Raw genomic sequence first — 21,324 nt, 5'->3', positions numbered from 1 at the left:
CCTCCACAATTAATCCATAATTCTGCATCTTGTCTGGTCTTTAATGAACCCAAGAGACCGCATGTCACACCTCTCCATGCACCATCTAACCTCTACTTTCTTTTGAATGTCCACATGTCCTTCAGTAGCCTCTGGTTAGAAAATTAGTGCTGTGTAATGGTACTATCAAAAAGAGGCCTTAAATTACTTTCTAGAATCTTTTTATTCACTGTTCCTCACTGGTGGAATGATCTTCTCGATCCCACATGGACTGCTAATTTACTGATATCAATAAAACAGCACTTGAGCCTCTTAAAAAAATCATTTTCAAAATCACCTCGCTCTACTTACTGTAGCTCTTATTTCTCTGATAAGTATCAGTTCATTTGTATAGTGATTCTTGTGTGTATTGACTTCATGTTGAATCACTTAATGTCTACTCATGTTAAAGTCATTTGGACAAAAGTGTCAGCTCAATAACTAAACGGAAATGTAAAATGTAAAACTTGAATTTAGTGATTTTGAATGGGTGTTAGAAAATGTTGGCAATATAGTGCATATGTAAGTATCTGTTGCATCTGGCGCAAGGCGCGGCGCAATAATCTTTTGCTAGTTTAAGCTTGGCGCAAGAGTCGTTTTGAGGCGTTGCGCTACGCTGTTTAAATAGCAAATGCATTAGCGCTCATATGTGCACCCATAGGCGTTCTGGTCTAAAAAGGAAGGCGTTTTGAGGCGTTCTGAGGCGCACTGCTGGCGCGTTGCTATTTTGAGAAACTAAAGTAGATTTTTCATTAGACCAAAACTAACCCGGTCTAAACTCCAGCGCAGAGTTGCGCCTCGCTTACACACTGCTTAATACGCACACAAGAGAGCAATAGGCAAATATCTTTACATATGAAAAAATGTCAATATTAAGGATATATATAGGATATAATAAGAATAGATATAGGATATAAATATGAAGGATTAAAATATTACAAAACATATTATTTTCTAGCCTACATAAATATGAAAAATCACTGCTTTTATGTCTTCTTCATCTCGAGAGGCTTTTTCAGTTCATTCATAACAATTTGCTTTTGTATAATGTTATTATTATTAGCAGTATTATTTATTATATCCATATTTATATTTGTTTTATTAAAAACAAGCTTAGATTTGCCCACCTGCAGGTTTTAGACCATATGGGGCACAGCATGTGTTTTAGGATATATCTCAGGTTTTTGAGCACACTTCATTAATATTGTTAATTTATTCATTTGCTGGAAATTAGAACTGAACTTAGAAATAGTTTTGAAACTTTAACAAACGCAATTAATTATTCATAGACTAATTAATATCTGTGCGTAAAGGTTTCCCTATGCAAGAGCGAAAGTGAAAGTAGATCCATTATCTCTCATTCTCAGCAGTAGATGCTCTGTTTAACAGTTTTCTGTTAAAAAAAAAAAAAACTGTTAACTGTTTGCTTGTGAAATGCTCATTTTTTCCACTTAGACTTACTTTGCGTCCTGTAAATAGCGAATGCGCTTATGGTACGACGCAGCTGGCTCTTAAAGGGAATGGGAGATGAGACTCTAATAGGTTTATTCTCAAAACACACCAATAACTCATTAAGAAAATAAACTCAACCCTTTTAGACCATGCGCCACTTCGCAAAGTGGATTTTCCCATCCTTAAATTAGCAAAAATGCATTCTGACAAGCGTTTGCGCCCTGCGTTTTGCGCTCTGCGCATGGACCATCAAAATAGAGCCCATACAGTGAGTTTCTAAAAACAAACAAACAAACAAACAAAAAATAAATACAATGAAAATGAAAGCAATCCTGTTGAATGTTTCTGACTACCTCTGGAAGAAATGAACATACTCAATACATTTCAGACCATATTTACACCTCTATTTATAGCTGTTGTAATGGTCGTAGGGTGTGTGCGCACTTTTGGTTTTGTCTAGGTTGTTGTCACATGCTGATGTTTTGCCTACACGTCAATTGTTTATTGCTATGCCGATCAGCTGTTCTGATCAGCTGCCCAGCTGTGACTAATTCATTACCATGGCTATATATATCTAAGCGGCAGTCTTTCTTACATTGTCAGTTCATTATTGTTTGTTCACATGACACTGTGTCTTGTCAGAAATCTCAGTGATCTTTCTCTGGCTCACGTTTTGCCAATTCTTGAGAACTCTCGTTTACACTGTTTTTGGACTCTTTTTGCTTTATTATTTTTGACAACTGGTCAATAAAAACACTAAACTAAGCAGGGTAGAGCCTGGTCAGTACCTGGATGGGAGGCTACAGAGAAAAACTAGGTTGCTGTTAGAAGTGGTGAAAGCAACTTGGTGTTAGTGAGGCCAGCAGGAGGCGATCAATATGAGTCCTAATGCCCCAGTATAGTGAAGGGGACATCATACTGTCAGTCTTTCGGATGCCATGTTAAACCAAGATTCTGACTCTTTGTGGTCATTAAAAATCCCATGGCACTTCTCATAAAGAGTAGTGTAACCCCTGTGTAATTTCCTGCTCAAATTCCCATCATTTGCCCTTACCCATCATGGCCTCCCAATCATCCCAATCCACCGAATTGGCTGTATCACTTTCTCTACATTCCACCAATAGCTGGTGTGTGGTAAGCGCACTGGCGCCATTGTCCTGTGGCTGCCGTTGCATCATCCAAGTGGTTGCTGCACACAGGTGGTGGTGTGTAGAGACCCCCTCATGATTGTGAAGTGCTTTGGGTGTATGGCCATACACAATAAATGTGCTATTTCGTTACATTACATGTGACAACGCTTTTGGAAAGTACTCCTTAGTGAAGGCCACTAATAAGCCAGTTGACCACTACTGACTAAACTGCAGCTCTGTTATTTATTCATATTCACTCAGATGAGCCTTGTTTTTTGCTAGTTTTTTTTTTTTCAATTTCAGTCACCTGATGAAGATTGGTTTCCTTGCCACTATCTCTTTTGGCTTCGCTAATCCCATCATTCAGCAAGTGACATTTATTGAACTAAACAGAATTATTAGTAAACTGACATCACTGAGTATGTCTCCAAAACTGCTTGATGATGAACTTCTTTCACATTAACAGAACATCATATCTGATTACTTTTTTGCCGGTTTATCTCTGTAAGTTTTATTAATTACATAGGCACTATAGAAATAAAGTTGACTCGGTTGAAGTGGTATGTTGTGACGTTTGATAGACTATAGTGGCCAATTTTGCCAAGGTGTGTTATGAACCTACAAATCTGAATCAATAATAATCTGTTTTTAATTCTGTCTTTCAAGCTATTTGGCATAACCTGAAAATAGCCTTAAAATAATAACCTCATCTCATCAAAAAGGTCACACAATTGCATGCATCATCTATGTCCCTAATTGGTCAGGATGAGATAATGTTAAATAAGTACATAGGATTATTAGTAATAAAAAAAAGCAGAGCTGGACTCTGTTTACTGGAAAATATGAAAAAACATATTGTTTCCATGCATACTAAAACAGCATGGAGACGTAAAAATGGCCTTTTAATGGGGAGCAAATAGCACTGGACCCTGAGGAAACAGAACACATAGAAAATGACTTTGATCTAAAAATCACCATAATTAAATCCAATTTATGACTTCTAGAAGGATAATTGCCTTATATACAGTATAGCCATTCATGACTGCTAAAAGGATAATTGTATTGTATTTACAGTAAACCCATTCATCCATTGTATAATTGCTTCATACAGAATAAGAACACACATGCTCACTCAACATTCAGTTCCTCACATACACACACATTAGATTTAAACTAATCATGGGGACTTTCCATAAGGACTTCTGTTGTTTCTATACTGACCAAATATATCTATAAAACACTGTAAGAAAATTTCCATTGCTAGCATTTTTATACTTTCCAAAAAAAATCAGTTTTAATATCATGTACTATACTATACTATACTATACTATACTATACTATACTATACTATACTATACTATACAGAACAATATAGTGGGGATGTTTAGTCCTCAATGTGTAGTAGTATAAACAAGTACACACACGCACACACACACACACACACACACACACACACACACACACACACACACACACACACACACACACACACACACACACACACACACACACACACACACACATACACACACACACACACACACAGTGGTGTTCTGTCTATACCAGGGATCACCAAACTTGTTCCTTGCAGATTTGCAGATTTTAGCTCCACCCCTAATCAAACACACCTAAACTAGCTAATCAAGGTCCTACTAGGTATACTTGAAACACCCAGACAGGTGTGTTGAGGCAAGTTGGACCTAAACCCTGCAGGGACACCGGCCCTCCAGGACCGAGATTGGTGAACCCCGATCTATACAGTCACATACTTCATGCCCTTTCCACATCTCTGACCTTCCTTATGCCTCCAGCCCCTCTCAGGAAGTATAGCCACTCCTGCTGAGAGATCTCTCCACGCTGCATCATGATCTCCACGCACAGCATGAAGCTGTAGATGGCCTTGTGCTGCTCAAAAAGGCCACGGGATACATTCGTGTAGGCACTCAGAAGAGTCTGATCCAACAGGATCTGCAATCTCAGGCTCAGATCTTTGTGCTTCTCTGCTGATTCAATAGTATTGTTGAATAACTGCAAAGAAATTTCCAAGAAATTATTAAATTGACAGAACGACAGAACTTAAATGTCACTTTGGATAACTGTTCAAAATTAAGGAATCACTGTTTTTTTTTAAGAAATTAATATTTTTATTCAGCATAGACAGTTTAAAAATCAAACTAAAGTTGCATTAACTTTCTACATTCTAGTAATTCAATTAACCTGAAAAAGATGTTTGCACAAAGTTATAAATGTTTTATTTAATGAAATAAGAAATCAGAATAGACTACATTGTACAAAAAAAACTGGTTGCCTCAAAGTTTTAAGCTGAATCAAATTAACCTTATGAATCATTTGAACTTAAAATGACTTTCACGAGTTCATACTTAGCTGATGATTGATTATATAGGGAGTTTGGCATGCTGTCCCAGAAGAGAGCCCTGAGCTCATAAGATCCACGAACCCGGGGCTCCCTCCCATTTGCAGGGCATGGGGAGTTTAAGCTCAGGTAGGTCTCAAGAACTCCCCTTTATTTAGAGGTGATGACATATTATAAATTGCTATAGAGAGATATACTGCTGGTTAAGAGCTCAGCTATAGCGCTAATTTAGATTGATCAATTCACTTTTGACGCATGTTTTTGGATGGTGGGAAGAAACCGGAGAACCGGTTGAGAATGTGTAAACTTCACACAGAAACAACTGGCTAGTTAAGGATTTGAACCAGTGACGTTCTTGCTGAGAGGCAACAGTGCTTACGACTGGGCCCCCGTCCTGCCCTTTAAAGGGAAAAGTGAAGGAGTGGGAAGAGGGGGATCTTTTAAGGTGAAGACAATTAAAGTAAGAAACTCTGGCTATTTATTGTGAGTTAGAAATCATCTAATTGGTGAATCATGCGTTAGTTAATGCGGGACCAGTCTAAGACTAAGAATTGAATGTTCTAAAGATGTTCAGGGATCTTCCACAATGTTTTATTACAGAGAATGTTCTTAGAATATTTCTATAATATGAATGGAATGTTCTGGTATTGTTTACCGTTGTAAGACGATTAATATAATAACATTATACTAAAACTCTATGAAAACTTTTTGAATGATGTTAAAATAACATAAAAAACTGAAAGTTTTGAACATTATGAAAACATTAAAAACAATGTTATATAACTTAATGGGAATGTTAAGGGAACATTTTTAGAACCTAAAATTGTTATCTTAGTAGATCTTTTCATGCAGCACACACATTTTAGAATACAAGCCTAACAAACTACAGCTTTTTGGCTGTCCTTTTAATATGACCAATAATTTGTGGAAGTGGGTGACGCAATGGAGCAGTAGGTAGTACTGTTGCCTCAAAGCAAGAAGGTTGCTAGTTCGAGCCTCAGCTCGGTTAGTTGGCGCTTCTGTGTGGAGTTTACATGTTCTCCTCGCATTTGCGTGGGTTTCCTCTGGGTGCTCCTGTTTCCCCCATAGTTTCCAAAATAAATGAATTTGTGGAAGTGTCAACTGCATTCTACAGTCATGTTGCATTCTACAATCAAAATACAGGTAGTGGCAACTGTGTTTACAAATAGTTATCATTGTGTACAGACCTAAACTGTGCAACCTATTGCTAATGGCATATTTTAATGCATTTCAATGGTTTACACTTGAAGCTTATAGAGCAGTAGGCTTAGTATGCTGTGCCGGGAGAGAAATATAAGCTTGAAGATAATTAAGCTCAGGGCTCGCACCTGGTAAATAAGCACATAAGGGGGTCCGAGATCAGGTAGGTCTCAAGAGCTCCCCGTGGCAATAGGAAGGAAAGGGAGAAGAAGAGGTGGAAGGGGGGATTCTTCCAAAACGAAGATAAGGTAGCAGGGCGAATTCGATCTATTTATGGTAAGCTTGAATCAATCTGATTGGATTATTGCTGATTAAGGATGAGAGGCCATCAATCATATCACATGACCCTCCCGAAATTACTTAGTAAAACTACACAATACTGCTGTTGTGTTTTTCTTCTGAATGTGCAGTGCATGAAATTACAGCAAAGATACATATTGTCTTAAGTAGTGAGTAATGCCAGATTTTCTAGAGAGTCTGTTGGGCTAAAATGTAAAATATAATATATTTGAAAACATATTGAAACTGAAAATAGTCATTATAAATCATAATTTCACAACATTTTTGTTTAAATGCAGACTTTGTGTGTAAAAAATACTAAACCAAAACATTTAAACCTTATTATACTATGTAAAAAGCATTTAGCTGGGTTACATTTAAATAAATTACAATCAGAAAAAAAAATACATTATACAATGGCTGTTGTACACTAAAATTACCTGTTTAAAGTACTTTAGTGAGAACTGATACATGGGGTCAATCTCAGACAGGCTGGCAATGACAAAGTACATGATGGAGCCACGTGTGGCAACAGGGCGATACTTCTCTCTAGCTCTGTTGATCATCTCCTCTGTCGTCTCCGCCTCCACCAGCCGAGACTTAATGGCCTGAGATGTCACCTGCATAGGAGAAATTGTTAGAAAATCAGTTTCTTGTCCTGTATAAGCGTTGTATTCCAAACAGAGACAAATGTAATGACTCGACAGCTTGATGTGTTTGTAAAGAGCTCTAAAAATGCAGAAGGAGCTGTAAAGCTGTCCACACTGACAGCGGTATCTATGTCACAGAAATACATGAGACTGTAGCAAAAGCGTCAGACAGAGACAGATCTGTTTTTGGTTTTCAAGACAGATATTTCGTTCATTGCCGGGCCAACCTTTCGTTCATCTGTCTTTCTATCTGTACTTCCCATTCAGCCCTTCATTACTCTCTGTGGGTGGCAGAAGAGTGGCAGACAGTGACGTGCAATCTGTGCCTCTGATCTTTCCGCTCGCTCATATTTGGCACAAACATAGTTTGTCAGGGGAATTCTCTAAAAATGAATTGTGCTCAAAATGATGTTTACTTGCCTGCCTCACTAAAGAAATGCAGATCACGAATGCTGAAACAAAACATGTGAATGTGGAACCATTGTACTGTAAAATCTAACGAAGGCTATCTATCTACTGTAAGTAGAATTTTACAAACATTATTCAAAAATATGGGAACATGCTCCAGTTGGATCACTTGTGATACTCACATTAAAAAGGAAAACTGACATTTGTTTTTCGTTTTCCAAAGCCTAATACAAATGCTCAAAAAAGGCTATGGTTTCATCTTTTTCTTTCAAATGAGCATGTATTTACAATCAAATGAGCCTTCTTTCTTTTTCGTTAACTGTGACATTTGCATTGACTCTGAAGTAAATCTCCTTTTTGTGTGAAACATTCATTAACATAGTAGAAAATAACCTTTTAATGAAAATTAATAGATAAACAGTGGCAACCAAATGAGTCTAGACGATTAGATGAATAAATGTCAAAGCATTACCAAGCGATTTCAGTAGAGAAATGATGCAAGTCCTGTTCTCAGAGCAGAACTTTAGTTTGGTACATTTGCAGCACATTTTGTTTGAAGTCATAATGAGTGAATGCACATTGCAATTCAAAGGATTGGGGGTATTGATTTTCCTTTATTAAGTCTTTTGTGTATCCAAAATGTGTCTGTAAAGTTTCAGCCCAAAATACCAATCAGATTGTTTAGTATACTTTTTTAAATTCGGAATATTTGAGCTGTTAGGAAATTGTAGCTGTTTTTGTTGCCTATGTCTTTAATGCAAATGAGCAGGTTCTCCCCACAGGGCTCAACAGTTTGACCATTTCACTCGCATTTGTGACTAAACATTGACGTGTGTGAACTGGAAAATTTATTTAGTCGCACATGTGCGAATTTCTTTTCTAATAAGCTCCATTGATGACTTAATTCACTCGGCCACAGTAAAACAGCATGCTGTTGACACTAACTTATTGTGCATTATGTTGGAAATCTAATGACTGTAGTAAATGCTGACGCGATTAACAACAGCACATCTCTATTCCTTTATTTACTTCACAACAAGTGGTCTTTAAATTGTTTTGTATACGTGGCTAAGCAACGCATGGCACAGAATGGAACCGCACAACGTGTGAGCCTCAGAAAACGTCTACTATTCAGCCATAGATGGTATATCGTGGCACATCTAGTGTGAGACCCAATTCAACATCAGCACTTCCCACACAGACTTTACCTGGGCAGCCTGGTTTTGTGTTCACGAGAAACTGAGAACACACTGCCACAGACCCACAGAGAAGTGCTGTGAAGAAGAGCACAAGCACATGTGGAAAAGAAAACCCTTTTACTAAATAGACTGATCCAGCTCATCATTTCGTGTGACAATACAACCTCTTTTCCCCGGACATGTCCGAGATTCTGCTTTCGCTTTCGATATTAATTGTATTTGTTTTTGCATTACTTTATACACAAACTTTGGCCAGTGTCTCTCAATCTCTTAGCAGCACCAGCACTACAGCAGAGAGAGAGAGAGAGAGAGAGAGAGAGAGCAAGCGAGAATATTCCCATATTTAGCTCTCCTTTAAAGCTCAGAAAGATAAAGTGTTCTGATAAACAGAGTCAGCTGTGCACAGGAGTCTGTACTTGTGTCTTTCTTTACATTGTCTTACTGTTCCCATGTGGGAAGTAAGGTGGAATCGGTTTATGTTGTGCAAATAAATTAATTTTGATAAAGTTGTTCTTAAAAGTCACATTTGTTATATGCTGTAGAGAAAAGGTGTGTTTCAATCTACTGCAAGTATAATTATATTAAATACAATGTGTACAATATACTATTATAAAATTAATAATGTTTTGTTTTGGGCCATTGATAAAGCCATAATCTTCTTATGATATCTCAAACACAGATTAAACTACTGCACATTTTACTAACATTAACTTAATAATAACTCCATATAGAAGACTGGATTCAGATCAGTTTAGAGAGGCCTTCATTAGAGCAATTTGATCCCAGTCCTGCTGTGGACCGCTAGCTAAACTCCATACAGCTTAAATTCATTAATTCATGCTTAGTACCTTTATTAATCTAGGGTCACCACAATGGAATGAACCGCCAGCTTATTCAGCACGTTTTACGCAGCGGATGCCCTTCTAGCTGCAGCCCATCACTGGGAAACATTCATGCATACACATACACTACGGCCAATTTAGTTCAGCAATTCACCTATAGCGCATGTGTTAGAACTATGGGGGAAACCGGAGCACCCGGAGGAAACCCAAACTCCATACAGAAACGCCAACTGACCCAGCCGTTGCTCAAACCAGTGACCTTCTTGCTGTGAGGCGAACGTGCTACCCAATGCGCCACCACGTCACCACAGCTTAAATTATAAATACTTATTAAATACTATTTAAGCTGTTATACAGTAAAATAAAACCTATTGTACTTATTGTATTCAAATGAATGAAAATGCTTTGCTTCTAAAGATCTTCTTGTGTGCATTTATTAGGCAAAACACAATTTATTTTATACATTTTCACTGCGCTCCTAAAATTCTTTAATGTGCTCCTACTTAGGATGTGCTTTTCAACTCAGGAGCGCATGTGCTACTCCTGAAAAAAGTAAGCGTCAAGCCCTGCCCCACCCACCATTCCCACGTGCGTGTCAGAGCCATAGCCTTCAAGTAGATTAACAGCACAGTGAAGGACAAGAATAAAGCAGATCTCCCTTACTACTGTAAGAACTTTAATTCAAGCATCATTTTGCAACGATGAGTCATACACAATTTCGTTATAAAGCATGTGTGCGCAGGCACACACAAATACACACACACACACACACACACACACACACACACACACACACACACACACACACACACACACACACACACACACACACACACACACACACACACACACACACACACACACACACACACACAGCTTTGCACTGCTTTTGTGTGCAAATGTGACAGGATACACATTAATGTTCACTGCTGTATGGACATCTATTATTTGAATGTACTGAATAAATAAAACTGATTTAACATCCACAACCCAGTATTGAAGCATCCTATTTTATAATTGTACTGACACTAAGCGGTTGTGGCGTTGAATTACGACGTAGCGATTTTACTGTAATTATTACAAGCAAGCACTGTTTTACTACGTTTTAAACTTGTAAAACTCATTCTTAAGGTGCAGATGATCACAGAGAGCTGAACAGATATTTTAATCCCAGTTACTTTGCGTGCATCCAAAGTATGGATATGATTATAAGCGTTACTCTAGAGATGTTAATATGTGTCTGTCAATCAATTTGGTGGGCGGAGAAAACAGCATTCCTACGTCACGTTGCGGGAAACCCTTAAAATGGGAGGCATTTGGATCCTATTTTAACGTCAGGAAATTAAAAAAAGAAACTTAGGAGTCTATCACACCGAACGGTCGTACTTTATTTTGATGGTCCATTTGTTGAATTTAAGTAACATTGCATCCACATGCCAACTAATTCTCATTAGATCATAAGTAGATTGTTAGGTTGGGTTTAGGGTTAGAGTTATTGTTAAGTTGGCATGTACTTGCAAAGTTTCTTAGTCAGTTAAATGTCTGTTGAAGGAGAAATTTCAGCAGATATTAAGCAGACCGTCTACCAATACTCAAATAGACCATTAAAATAAAGTGTTACCCACCGAACCCACTTTTACGTTCCAAAAAACGCAAGGTGCACCACACTGCCTTTTTTGTTGACAAGCTTTTTATGTCACTAGGCAATGACTGAATCAGCTGCATAATGTGCGCGAGTGTTGCTGTTGATATTAATTTAATTTGATTTTAGTAATATTGTCCATATATATTCATCTTCAAAAGTCTCCGAAGCTGTCTTGACAACAAAAATACTGCAGGCACCTGAACGGTAACCCCACCTCTGCTTTCATTTGATTGGAGAATGAATAAGACGCAACTGACCTAACGCCCTTTATCCACTTAGAGTTTACTTTTTTTTTTACTGCGAGCGAACACCACGCAAGGGCAAAAACATGAGGCGCAGTGGGCGGTTAAAATGTGAGGTGCGTAGGGCACACAAGCAGCACGCAAAAAGCACGCGGCCATTAGAAAATAATTTTTAAAAAGGTGCATCTCAATGAAAAAGCCTGATCGGTGTGATTTATTGTGTTTCTATGACTCCAATATGACTGTGGACACTAAACATACTGTACACACAGTTCTGTCCAAACAGCTTACAAAAGTTGATTTTCAGCATAGGTGCCCTTTAAATCAAATTTATACAATGTTACATTAATTCGATAAAATATTCGATATACAGTAAAGGCTTTAATATTATTCTTTGCACATGCATTTATACAACAAAGAATCGTGCAAACAAATAGTTATGATATTGTTTCAATATAATGTTTTCTGTGCCCCAAATCAGCAAACTGAAGACTGAACTCTTTTAAATTCTGCCACTGACCTTTGACTCTTGTAAGGTTTGTACAAGCTCCTCATTGTCCAGTATGTTTCCCTCAGAAGTGAAGAGCAGTTTGAGGATTCGGTCCTCAATGGCTTTCAGTTGGTTTCGGTCTGCGTTTATGCGGACTATCAGCTGGCTTCTCTGTTCTTCCAAGTCAGGACGCTCCAGACGGACTACATCACTAGGCACAGACATAAAGTAGATAAATAAATAAACACCACGTAAATTAAAACCAAATTAAAACCATATTGCGAGAAAATAATTGGTTAGTTATCATCAAACAACAGCTTTTGTCAAGAAATCCATTTGCATCTGATTTATGTTAATATCAGTCAACCTTGATTTAACTCCTACAGTATAATGACTATGTAACTGTACAGCAACTTATTGATATCCATGGCTCATAATATAAAAAGTAAAGTCTTGAAAATCTATATATTTTAAAGAACAAAAATATAGAAAAAAAAACTCAGGCTCTATCCCCCAAGGGAATATTTTGGACCTTTTGAAGGACTTTAGGCGACACAGTGGTGCAGTAGGTAGTGCTGTTGCCTCACAGCAAAAAGGTCGCTGGTTCGAGCCTCGGCTAGATCAGTTGGCATTTCTGTGTGGAGTTTGCATGTTCTCTTCTTGCGTTCGTGTGGGTTTCCTCCAGGTGCTCTAGTTTCCTCCACAGCCCAAAGACATTCGGTACAGGTGAATTGGGTAGGCTAAATTGTCCATAGTGTATGATTGTGAATGAGTGTGTGTGGATTTTTCCCAGAGATGGGTTGCAGCTGGAAGTGTATCCACTGCATAAAGCATGTGCTGAATAAGTTGGCAGTTCATTTAGCTGCGGTAATCCCAGACTAATAAAGGAACTAAGTCAAAAAGAAAATGAATGAATGAATGAATGAATGAATGAATGAATGAATGAATGAATGAATGAATGAATGAATGAATGAATGAATGAATGAATGAATGAATGAATGAATGAAGGGCGTTTTTTTTTACTCTTAATGGAGGATCGATTTTGAGATTTATATTTTTACTGAGTGGTTTGTTTATATATAATCTGTTTGAAATATACATTTCATAATAACAGTGCAAAAACATACTTATATATTATATACATATATGAAAATATTTTCTTATTAACACAACTATAACCATGGAGAATTGTCATTACCGAACAGTCAGCGTTATTACTGGGCAGCTAATATTCGAGCAATGTTATACTGGTCAAATTCATCAAATGACAGCGACCCTAATTGGTTATCCTTATAAAACATATGAAGTCATTCAAACTCTCTCCATGCTCTGCTTTGCTCAAATTTCCTGACACCTGAATCTTTATCTAAATATTCTTTAAACCCAGTTGTCAAACACTCACTCAAAATATGAGCATTATTTAGAAGAAGATTTGCACTTAAAGAACTATCAGCCTATGCCTCCATAGCAAGAAATCATATGTTCACCCCCCTCCACTATAGACTAATATTAAAATATATGTTTATTGATGGACAGTTTGCTTCATTCCAAGAAGTAAAAGTTAAGCTTCAAATTCCAAATTCTCATTTTTTTACATACCTCCAGCTGCAAAGTTTTGTGTCCTCCTCAGTGGGGCACTATCCATCACTGCCCCCTCCTCTCTGCTTGACTCTATCATGGAGCTAAACCCATACTCAAAGGGACTTATTGGCAAAATATATTTTATAGTTAATTCCTACAATCTGGAAACCCTAGTACAATTAAAAAGAAAATGGGAGGTGGAGCTAGAGACAGAACTATCAGAATGGCAACTATCATGTGGCAATCCGTTTGAGACAATATCCAATTTGTTTAAAACAGAGTTATACAATTTAAAGTAGTGCATAGCTTACACTGGTCTAAAGTGAAACTAGCCAAATTTAAACCAAATATAGAGCCTAATTGTGACCGATGTAATACTGAGCCAGCTACTCTATCTCATATGTTTATTAAAAGATTTTTGGCAGCTAATATTTAAATTTCTCTCGGACGCATTGAATACCTATGTAAAACTTGAGGCCAAAATTTAAATTTTTGGGATCACACCACAGTCCTTATGTTTTAAAAAAGCAAGATAAATGTGATTGCCTTTGCTACGCTTTTAGCTAGAAGATTAATATTGCTGAAATGGAAGGAAAAACTTCCTCCAACCTTTAAGCAATGGCTTATGGAACTCCTACTACCTGACCAGTACGGTAGGAAGCCGTACTGATATATTTATTCTCATCTGGCAACCTGTTTTAGATCACATAAAGAAAATGGACCCCTCAGTCATTTTAGAAGTGTAAAACGTTTCCTTGTTTTTTTTTTTTATTAATTATTTATTATTTCTTTTTTCTTTTTTTTCTTCCTTTTATATATGAGAGTAAAATATGTTTTACTTAATATTATTATTTATTTGTATTTTATCTTAATATTATTTATATATTTTTATAGAACTTAAATGCATATGTGTGCGGCTGGTTTTGGTTGTTTGCTGTGTAAAAAAAAATACAAATAAAAAAGTGAAAAGCTATTTGTACTGTGCGTTTCATATCTAATGTGTTCAATAAAAATACTTTTGAATACTAACAGAATGATAAAAAGAGTATTCCCTCTGTAAAACCTGGCTCACTGGTTAAAAACATAGTAATATAATGAAACTCTCTGGTGTTCACATATCATTTCTGAACAGATGGGTTCATGTTGATTCAGAAATTACCTTAGAATTTGATCTTCCAGTCCAGATTTAGTAACAGTGAAGTTGATTATGGTCACTTTGATGCACACCTGGCATAGAAAATAATCACAAAATGATTAAGGCAACTTTAACAAGATCATATCACATTTTAAATTGTACAGTATCAACCTGAAATCAATTCAAATAAATAACTTGTTTTGATTTTCCTAAGCTTGGTAAGTAATGGATAAAACAGCATAAACTAAACATGTAAACAATGATTGGCATCATTTGCTAAATGTGTGCCCTTAAGAGCCGCTGCTGTTGTCCCTTTTCTCTCTGAAAATCCTCTAGAGGCACACTTTGATTGGCTCTTATGTTTTGTATTGGCTGTCTGTCTGTGAGACTGTTTCTTTAGTCCAGACTGGTCTGTCAGCACAGCTCATCTCCCTTAGTTAAGCTGAAATGACAGGTCTGTCCAGTCTCTAATGCTAAAGCTTATAATGGCACATCCACGTTTGACAGGCAACCATATCTGGTGGTGTGCTCTCTGCCTGCTGCAAGTGCTGTTGCCTGTGGCCCTGTCTGTTATGATTGCTAGGGCATTGTCTCTTGGCAGGTGGGCACTGATCCGCAACCACCCCAGAGTTTTGCAGCAAGAGTTTAAATGGCATGGAGCCAGTGAGAGATTGGTGCACAAGGTGGTGGCACAACAGATTTGTGAAGGGCTGGTGCCAGCCGTGTCTACTTTGCTGCAGAGCCAAATCCAGTTGACCTTATACAGGTGTCAACCTCCATCCCAGAAAGCCCTATCTAAAATTTCCCCTGCCGTTTGCACAATAGTCTGAGAAGCTAAATTAAACAATGAGCTGCTAATGAAACACAGCCAGTAATTAGATACAACAAAAGAGCGTAGGTGATAGACATTTGCATGGAAGAATATATTTTCATTGTGACACTGATTATTAGATACCAAATACAATAAATATTGAAGAGAGTATTTATACTTAGCCACTTCATGTTTTTATGAACAAACAACTAAAATAAAATTTAAATTTCCAAACTGATAAATTAACTAAAACAAAAAATGTGAATTGTGAAAGTTCTGTAAGTCCTCTCACATTCGTAGCATCTTAAGGTGTTTTCACACCTGCGGATCTATTCTTTTGTTCCAAAACAGGAATTAAAATTGTAACAATGTTGCACTTTGTTCTTGGTGTGGTTCGCTTTTTACACGGCAACGTTTCTAAACGGGCCAAAATAGCTAAAACAAGCCACGTGCGAGTAAACTTTATTTTATTTTGCAGAGTCCCGCTTAGCTGTTGTGCATCCTTATTTTAATATATGAAGATTTTGAATGGTGACACCCACAGACATCATCACTAAATAAAAATCAGAGGTAAGGCTTTATCATACATAGCAGTTGGCTTATGCATTATAGGCTTTACATAATAGATAGAAAACAGATAAACCAAGATTACTGTTCGGTTAAACAGCTCTCATTAATAGTTAACATGCTTTCACTTTTGTATTTGACATGAAACACATTTACCAGTAGGAATGACATCCCCTCCTACTCATAATTCTTCTCATTTCGGCGATCTCGGACTGATTGTTTTGGCGCGGATCCGAGTGTGATTGCTGGATTCACATATGCCAAACGAACTGCGCTAACTGGGGAAACTTGCCAGCAGAAACTAAAGTCTGGGTGTGAAAGCACACTTAGACATACAGACACACAATAATTATTTGTTTTATTGTTATATAACTTTAGTGTTTTTAAAACCTTGTTCAGAAGCAACATATGAAGTTTAATTTCGTGCTTCATTGAGATTATATACGTATGCCATACTTGGCTGCTTAAACATATGATTCGTTCAGCAATTTCAAAGGTGATGTTTCCATTAGCTATGTTAAATGTGTCTGGTTGAGTCCAGCTGCAATGCATCTATTACTAACAACACATCTTATTTTGAATGCATGCTCTTGTACAATAGTTTCGGCTTGTGTGTGTATATGAATGGCCTGGGCACAATCTTGGATCCTGTCTTTTATATCGTGGAAACTGAAACCACTTCCTCATCCGTCAAAAAGTTGACAACGAGACAACATTTAAGGCTGAGGAGGGTTTGCTATTGTTTGATCATTTGTTCTCGCAGCACAGCAGAGGTGGAGTACTGTGTATTTGGGAATTTAGTATCAATTTTCAACCGTCTTAGTTCTTTTGAAGTCTTTGAGCAAGTGGCTATGACCATTTATTTGTCGCATTGTTTGTTTCAATTTGTTATCTCTCTGACCTACATATAATTATATATGTTGGTATTGTACTATGGTAATGCCTACAGACTTTTATGTGAATAGTGTGTGGGGAATTATTTATATTTTAAAAAGAATATAATAGAATAGAATAGAATAGAATAGAATAGAATAGAATAGAATAGAATAGAATAGAATAGAATAGAATAGAATAGAATAGAATAGAATATAGGCATCACGGTGGTGCAGTGGGTAGCACGATTGCCTCACAGCAAGAAGGTTGCTGGTATAAGTTCTGACTGGGTCAGTTGGCATTTCTGTGTGGAGTTTGCATGTTCTTCCCATGTTGGCGTGGGGTTCCTCCGGGTGCTCCGGTTTACTCTATAGTCCAAAGACATGCACTGTAGGTGAATTGAATAAACTAAATTGTCTGTAGTGTATGTGTGTAAATGCAAAAGTGTACAGTATGTGTGTTTCCCAGTGTTGGGTTGCGGCTGGAATGGCATCCACTAGGTAAAAACCTATGCTGGATAAGTTGGCGGTTCATTCCACTGTGTCGACCCTTGATTAAAGGGACCAAGCCGAAAAGAAAATGAATGAATGACTAATATAATATAATAGATTTATTTAAGACACAGGTGGCCCAGGCACACGTACAGTAGTCTAGTTCTCTAGAGTTAAAGTCTGCATGAACCATTTTTTTTTTTATATTGTGACGCATTGTTAAGTATATTACATTGATTTTTAATTTCATATTACAAGGGCAAACTTTTTTTTTCCTCAGTGACATGTATATATGAATTGTTCACCACAAGACTAGAAAAGTGAGCTAACAAAATCATGTGGTTAGCTTTCATTTTATTTGTACTTTAAGCTGGTTGGCAAAGTAGCTAAGTCTCACATAGTGTAGTACTGCACATTAGCATTAAGCCATTTGGTAAAATGCTTTGGTGGACACACATCCTTAGTGTTAAGCAAGGTAGCCCAGGCATACATGGACAGTAAAAATGTGACTCGATGGCTTATAGTGCAAAAAAAGAACAAGCACATCAACATTATCAAATAGATATTCATTTCAACATTTTATATAAATCTATAAAACAGGCAAAAACAAAAGGTGCCTTAAAGCTCTCTAAGCTTTTGTCAACTTATATAGACTGACCCCCTTGAATGTAATGTATTTTCTTTTATATTATTTAAGGTTTATTTATGTTATTTTTTTGGATATAATGTTATATGTTTAAGAGCGCAAGTTGAAAATACCTGTTTGTAATTTAAAGTAAAAAAAAAAAAGATATTCCTATACTTTACTAACCCTCTCAGAGAGTTTTAATTGAATTTGCATATGAAAACTAGAAGGTTGGATTTATATTTTTCTTTTAGTGTAAATGGTTTTGATATTTCGGATAGATAATAGCACAAAAGGTCAACATTATGGCTCAGTGCTTAGCACTGTCACCTCACAGCAAGAAGGTCGCTAGTTCGAGTCCTGGCTGGACCAGTTGGCTTTTTTGTGTAGAGTTTACTTATTCTCCTTATCTTGGCGTGGGTTTCCTCCGGGTGTTCCGGTTTCCCCTATAGTCTAAAGATATGCGGTATAGGTAAATTGAATAAACTAAGTTGGCTGTAGTGTATGTGTGGGAATAATTGTATGGGTGTTTCCCAGTACTGGGTCGCAGCTGGAAGAGCATCTGTTACGTAAAACATATGCTGGAATAGTTGGTGGTTCATTCAGCTGTCGCGACCCCTTATATAAATAAGGGACTAAGCCAAATGAATGAATGACCATCGCACAAAATCAGAAAAGTAAACAGGCCCTACATTTTAAGTGTATTGAAAAAGTTAATTGTTTTACATATAATGTAATTGAATAAAATTTTGTTGAATTTGATGTCATTTATTTCTTGTTATGTCTATCATTTGCTCCGATTCGCTCACAAACCTCAGGAAGGTAGTGGGGATTGGCCATTTTGGTGGTCATGTAAAAACGGAAGTTTTTATCATAGTCGATGTCAGAGTCTCCAAGTCGGATCAATGTTCTGCCACCTGACACAAACGTCTGCTTCAGAAGAATGGGCTCCAGAGCAGGGTCCAGAGTTTCTTTTAGCTGTACACACAGAGAAATATTGCAGTCATGACAAATATCATTCAGCATTCAGTTTCATGTTTATGTTAAATCTATTTATGCAACAGCTGCAAAGTCTCTTCTTAAAATAAATTTAAAAATAGAAGCTAGGGGAAATCTATACGCCTCAGTTGTCAGCAGTGAAAACAAACATGACTGAAACTAGATTCATCAGAAAATCACATCTGGCAAGAGTCAGAACTAATAAACTCACAACAGAATCACTCATTTAAGACTGAATTACACTATTCAAAGCTAATCAAATCAGTTTGGCAGTGTTATTGGTTACTAACTCTAATTCATTATTTAAAATATATAATTACTTTTCTTCAGCAGTGCATTTGTATTTAAATTTAACTACAAACTGTCAACATTGAAAGACAAACAAAGATTACCTCCTCTAGAAGAACAGGCATGCCCAGTCGGATGGCATTCTCTAGTGTTCGGAGAAAGCCTGCATCAGTAAGCTTGATCACCTTTAGACCATTCTTTGTCTCTTTAGACCGTATCCAACGATTTGCCTGGATGCAAAATGATAAAGCTTGGATTTAATGAATGTATTAAGTAATAACTCATTTTAATATTGAATATTTTAAAGCAGTGGTTGTCTCTAAAAGTACCACCATAATGAGCAGTATTACAATACAGTAGTGTAGTAAGCCCAGTAAAGCAGCTACAGTTCTGCACAGTTCTAAAATGTGGCTGATTAATTTCTATAATTACAAATATTTATTATTATCAGCCATTTAAAACATTATAAATAGTCTGAGCTTTAACACTGTACAGTGCTTATTTGTAAAGAAAAACTATCTAATAAATAAAAACTAAAAACGTCAACATTTAAATTAAAATGGGCTTTTAAAAGTTCAAAATGGTAGGTTAATGTTATTAAAAAGTAAAAAAAAGTGCGGTACTTAAATGTAAAGTATTAACCAAGCGGCAACCTCCCGCTCTCCCTCAGGAAGCCAATACGGAAGTAACTAAAACTGCAATTCATCTGAAATTCCGCTAGTCCTGGCCGCTCCTGGCTCCAAAACAGAGCAAATTTTAATTGAGCCCACTGTTAGAATGGCCAACTTTACAGCAGAAAAAAAGGTGTTTACAGCCTGGTACAAAAAAAGATTTTGGTTAATACAGGTAATATTACCCTTCATGACAACTGTGAGGGGGGTGAATTTTTTTATAACTCATCCGTTTCCTTTATATTAAGTTATATTAAGTTTGCATAATTAAGGGAGTGGCCACTTGAGTGACAGTTAGGTCTCGCTGGTCGCCGCACGTCACCTCTGCAGATTAGCCACTGAACTCGGCATATTTATCGTATTTCTGTGTTGTTTTATGTGGCTTTACACAGTCAACTGCCTTTTGGACTTGTTTCCTACAATTATTAGAGGGCATGGCATGCTGAATGCACTTAATTGTGCTCACAAACCATTCACGTTGCCTCCGTTTCCCATGTGAGTAAAGTTATATACTTATATACCATCTCTGTACATGTATTTGTTTTATTTAAGATCATTTATCGTTTATATTTATATTTAGAGCTGTAATGCACTCCAAAATCTGTCAGATTGATTAGCTGTAGGCTCTAGAACAGTCATCTGAAGCGTTGTCATACAGTGTTATGCTGGATTTCATCAATAGTCTTACATTAACTAACACAGACTATATCTGAAGTGTTTGTAATTAATTCGCGTTTTCCTCCTGTTTAAAAACCTCATAAGAACAATGTTTAGTGGCTCAATGTATTACAGCAGTGTTTTTAAAAGTCTAAACACTTTATTGATATAGTGTACAACCAAGCACAAGTGGTCAGAATACAAACGAGTCACAGGTGATAAAGTATTAAGCATTTCTCCCAAAGTAAAGAGTGTCTGAACCAGGTCCAAGCTAAATGCTAGCAGGTGTCTGTAGCTCCGCTCACTCTCCGCCTCTTTGCCCTTGTTTGGTATCCCGCCGTGAGTGTGATGATGCGTGACCAAAATGGCGACGGTTGGCCGCGCCTACTTGTGGCTTCTTTTGCGCTCTTCAGAAACCTATGGGTGACGTCACGGATACTACGTCCATATATTTTACAGTCTATGGTATTAACATGTAGTAGCCAATTCATTAACACCTGGAAATGTTGCTTGGACCTCAGAAATAGGCTTTATGTCATATAATAAATAGTATTATATGTTATGTTTATATATAAATCATTTTTGATAATATTTGAAATATATGTAGCATGTATATATGACACATTTGATATCTCTGCGTACCACTAGAAGGAACCCCGCGTACCACTAGTGGTAC

At 37.0% G+C, this 21,324-nt stretch overlaps 1 protein-coding gene across 1 annotated transcript in view; it reads right to left on the bottom strand.

The window, feature by feature from the left end:
- dnah6 (dynein, axonemal, heavy chain 6) overlaps positions 1-21,324 on the bottom strand; it is a 233,378-nt gene that overhangs the window by 41,734 nt on the left and 170,320 nt on the right. Inside the window, exons 58-63 of the mRNA XM_073950785.1 lie at positions 19,425-19,550; positions 18,847-19,011; positions 14,691-14,758; positions 11,981-12,161; positions 6,915-7,094; positions 4,395-4,628 (exon numbers count right to left, since the gene is read on the bottom strand). Of these exons, the coding sequence (XP_073806886.1) occupies positions 4,395-4,628; positions 6,915-7,094; positions 11,981-12,161; positions 14,691-14,758; positions 18,847-19,011; positions 19,425-19,550 (954 nt within the window). The remainder of the gene's footprint in view (positions 1-4,394; positions 4,629-6,914; positions 7,095-11,980; positions 12,162-14,690; positions 14,759-18,846; positions 19,012-19,424; positions 19,551-21,324) is intronic.

Source organism: Danio rerio, chromosome 1 (assembly GCF_049306965.1).
Source record: "Danio rerio strain Tuebingen ecotype United States chromosome 1, GRCz12tu, whole genome shotgun sequence".
NCBI classification, from domain to species: domain Eukaryota; kingdom Metazoa; phylum Chordata; class Actinopteri; order Cypriniformes; family Danionidae; genus Danio; species Danio rerio.
The sequence above is the reverse complement of the archived record's forward strand: the minus strand, read 5'-3'. Positions and strand labels throughout refer to the sequence as shown.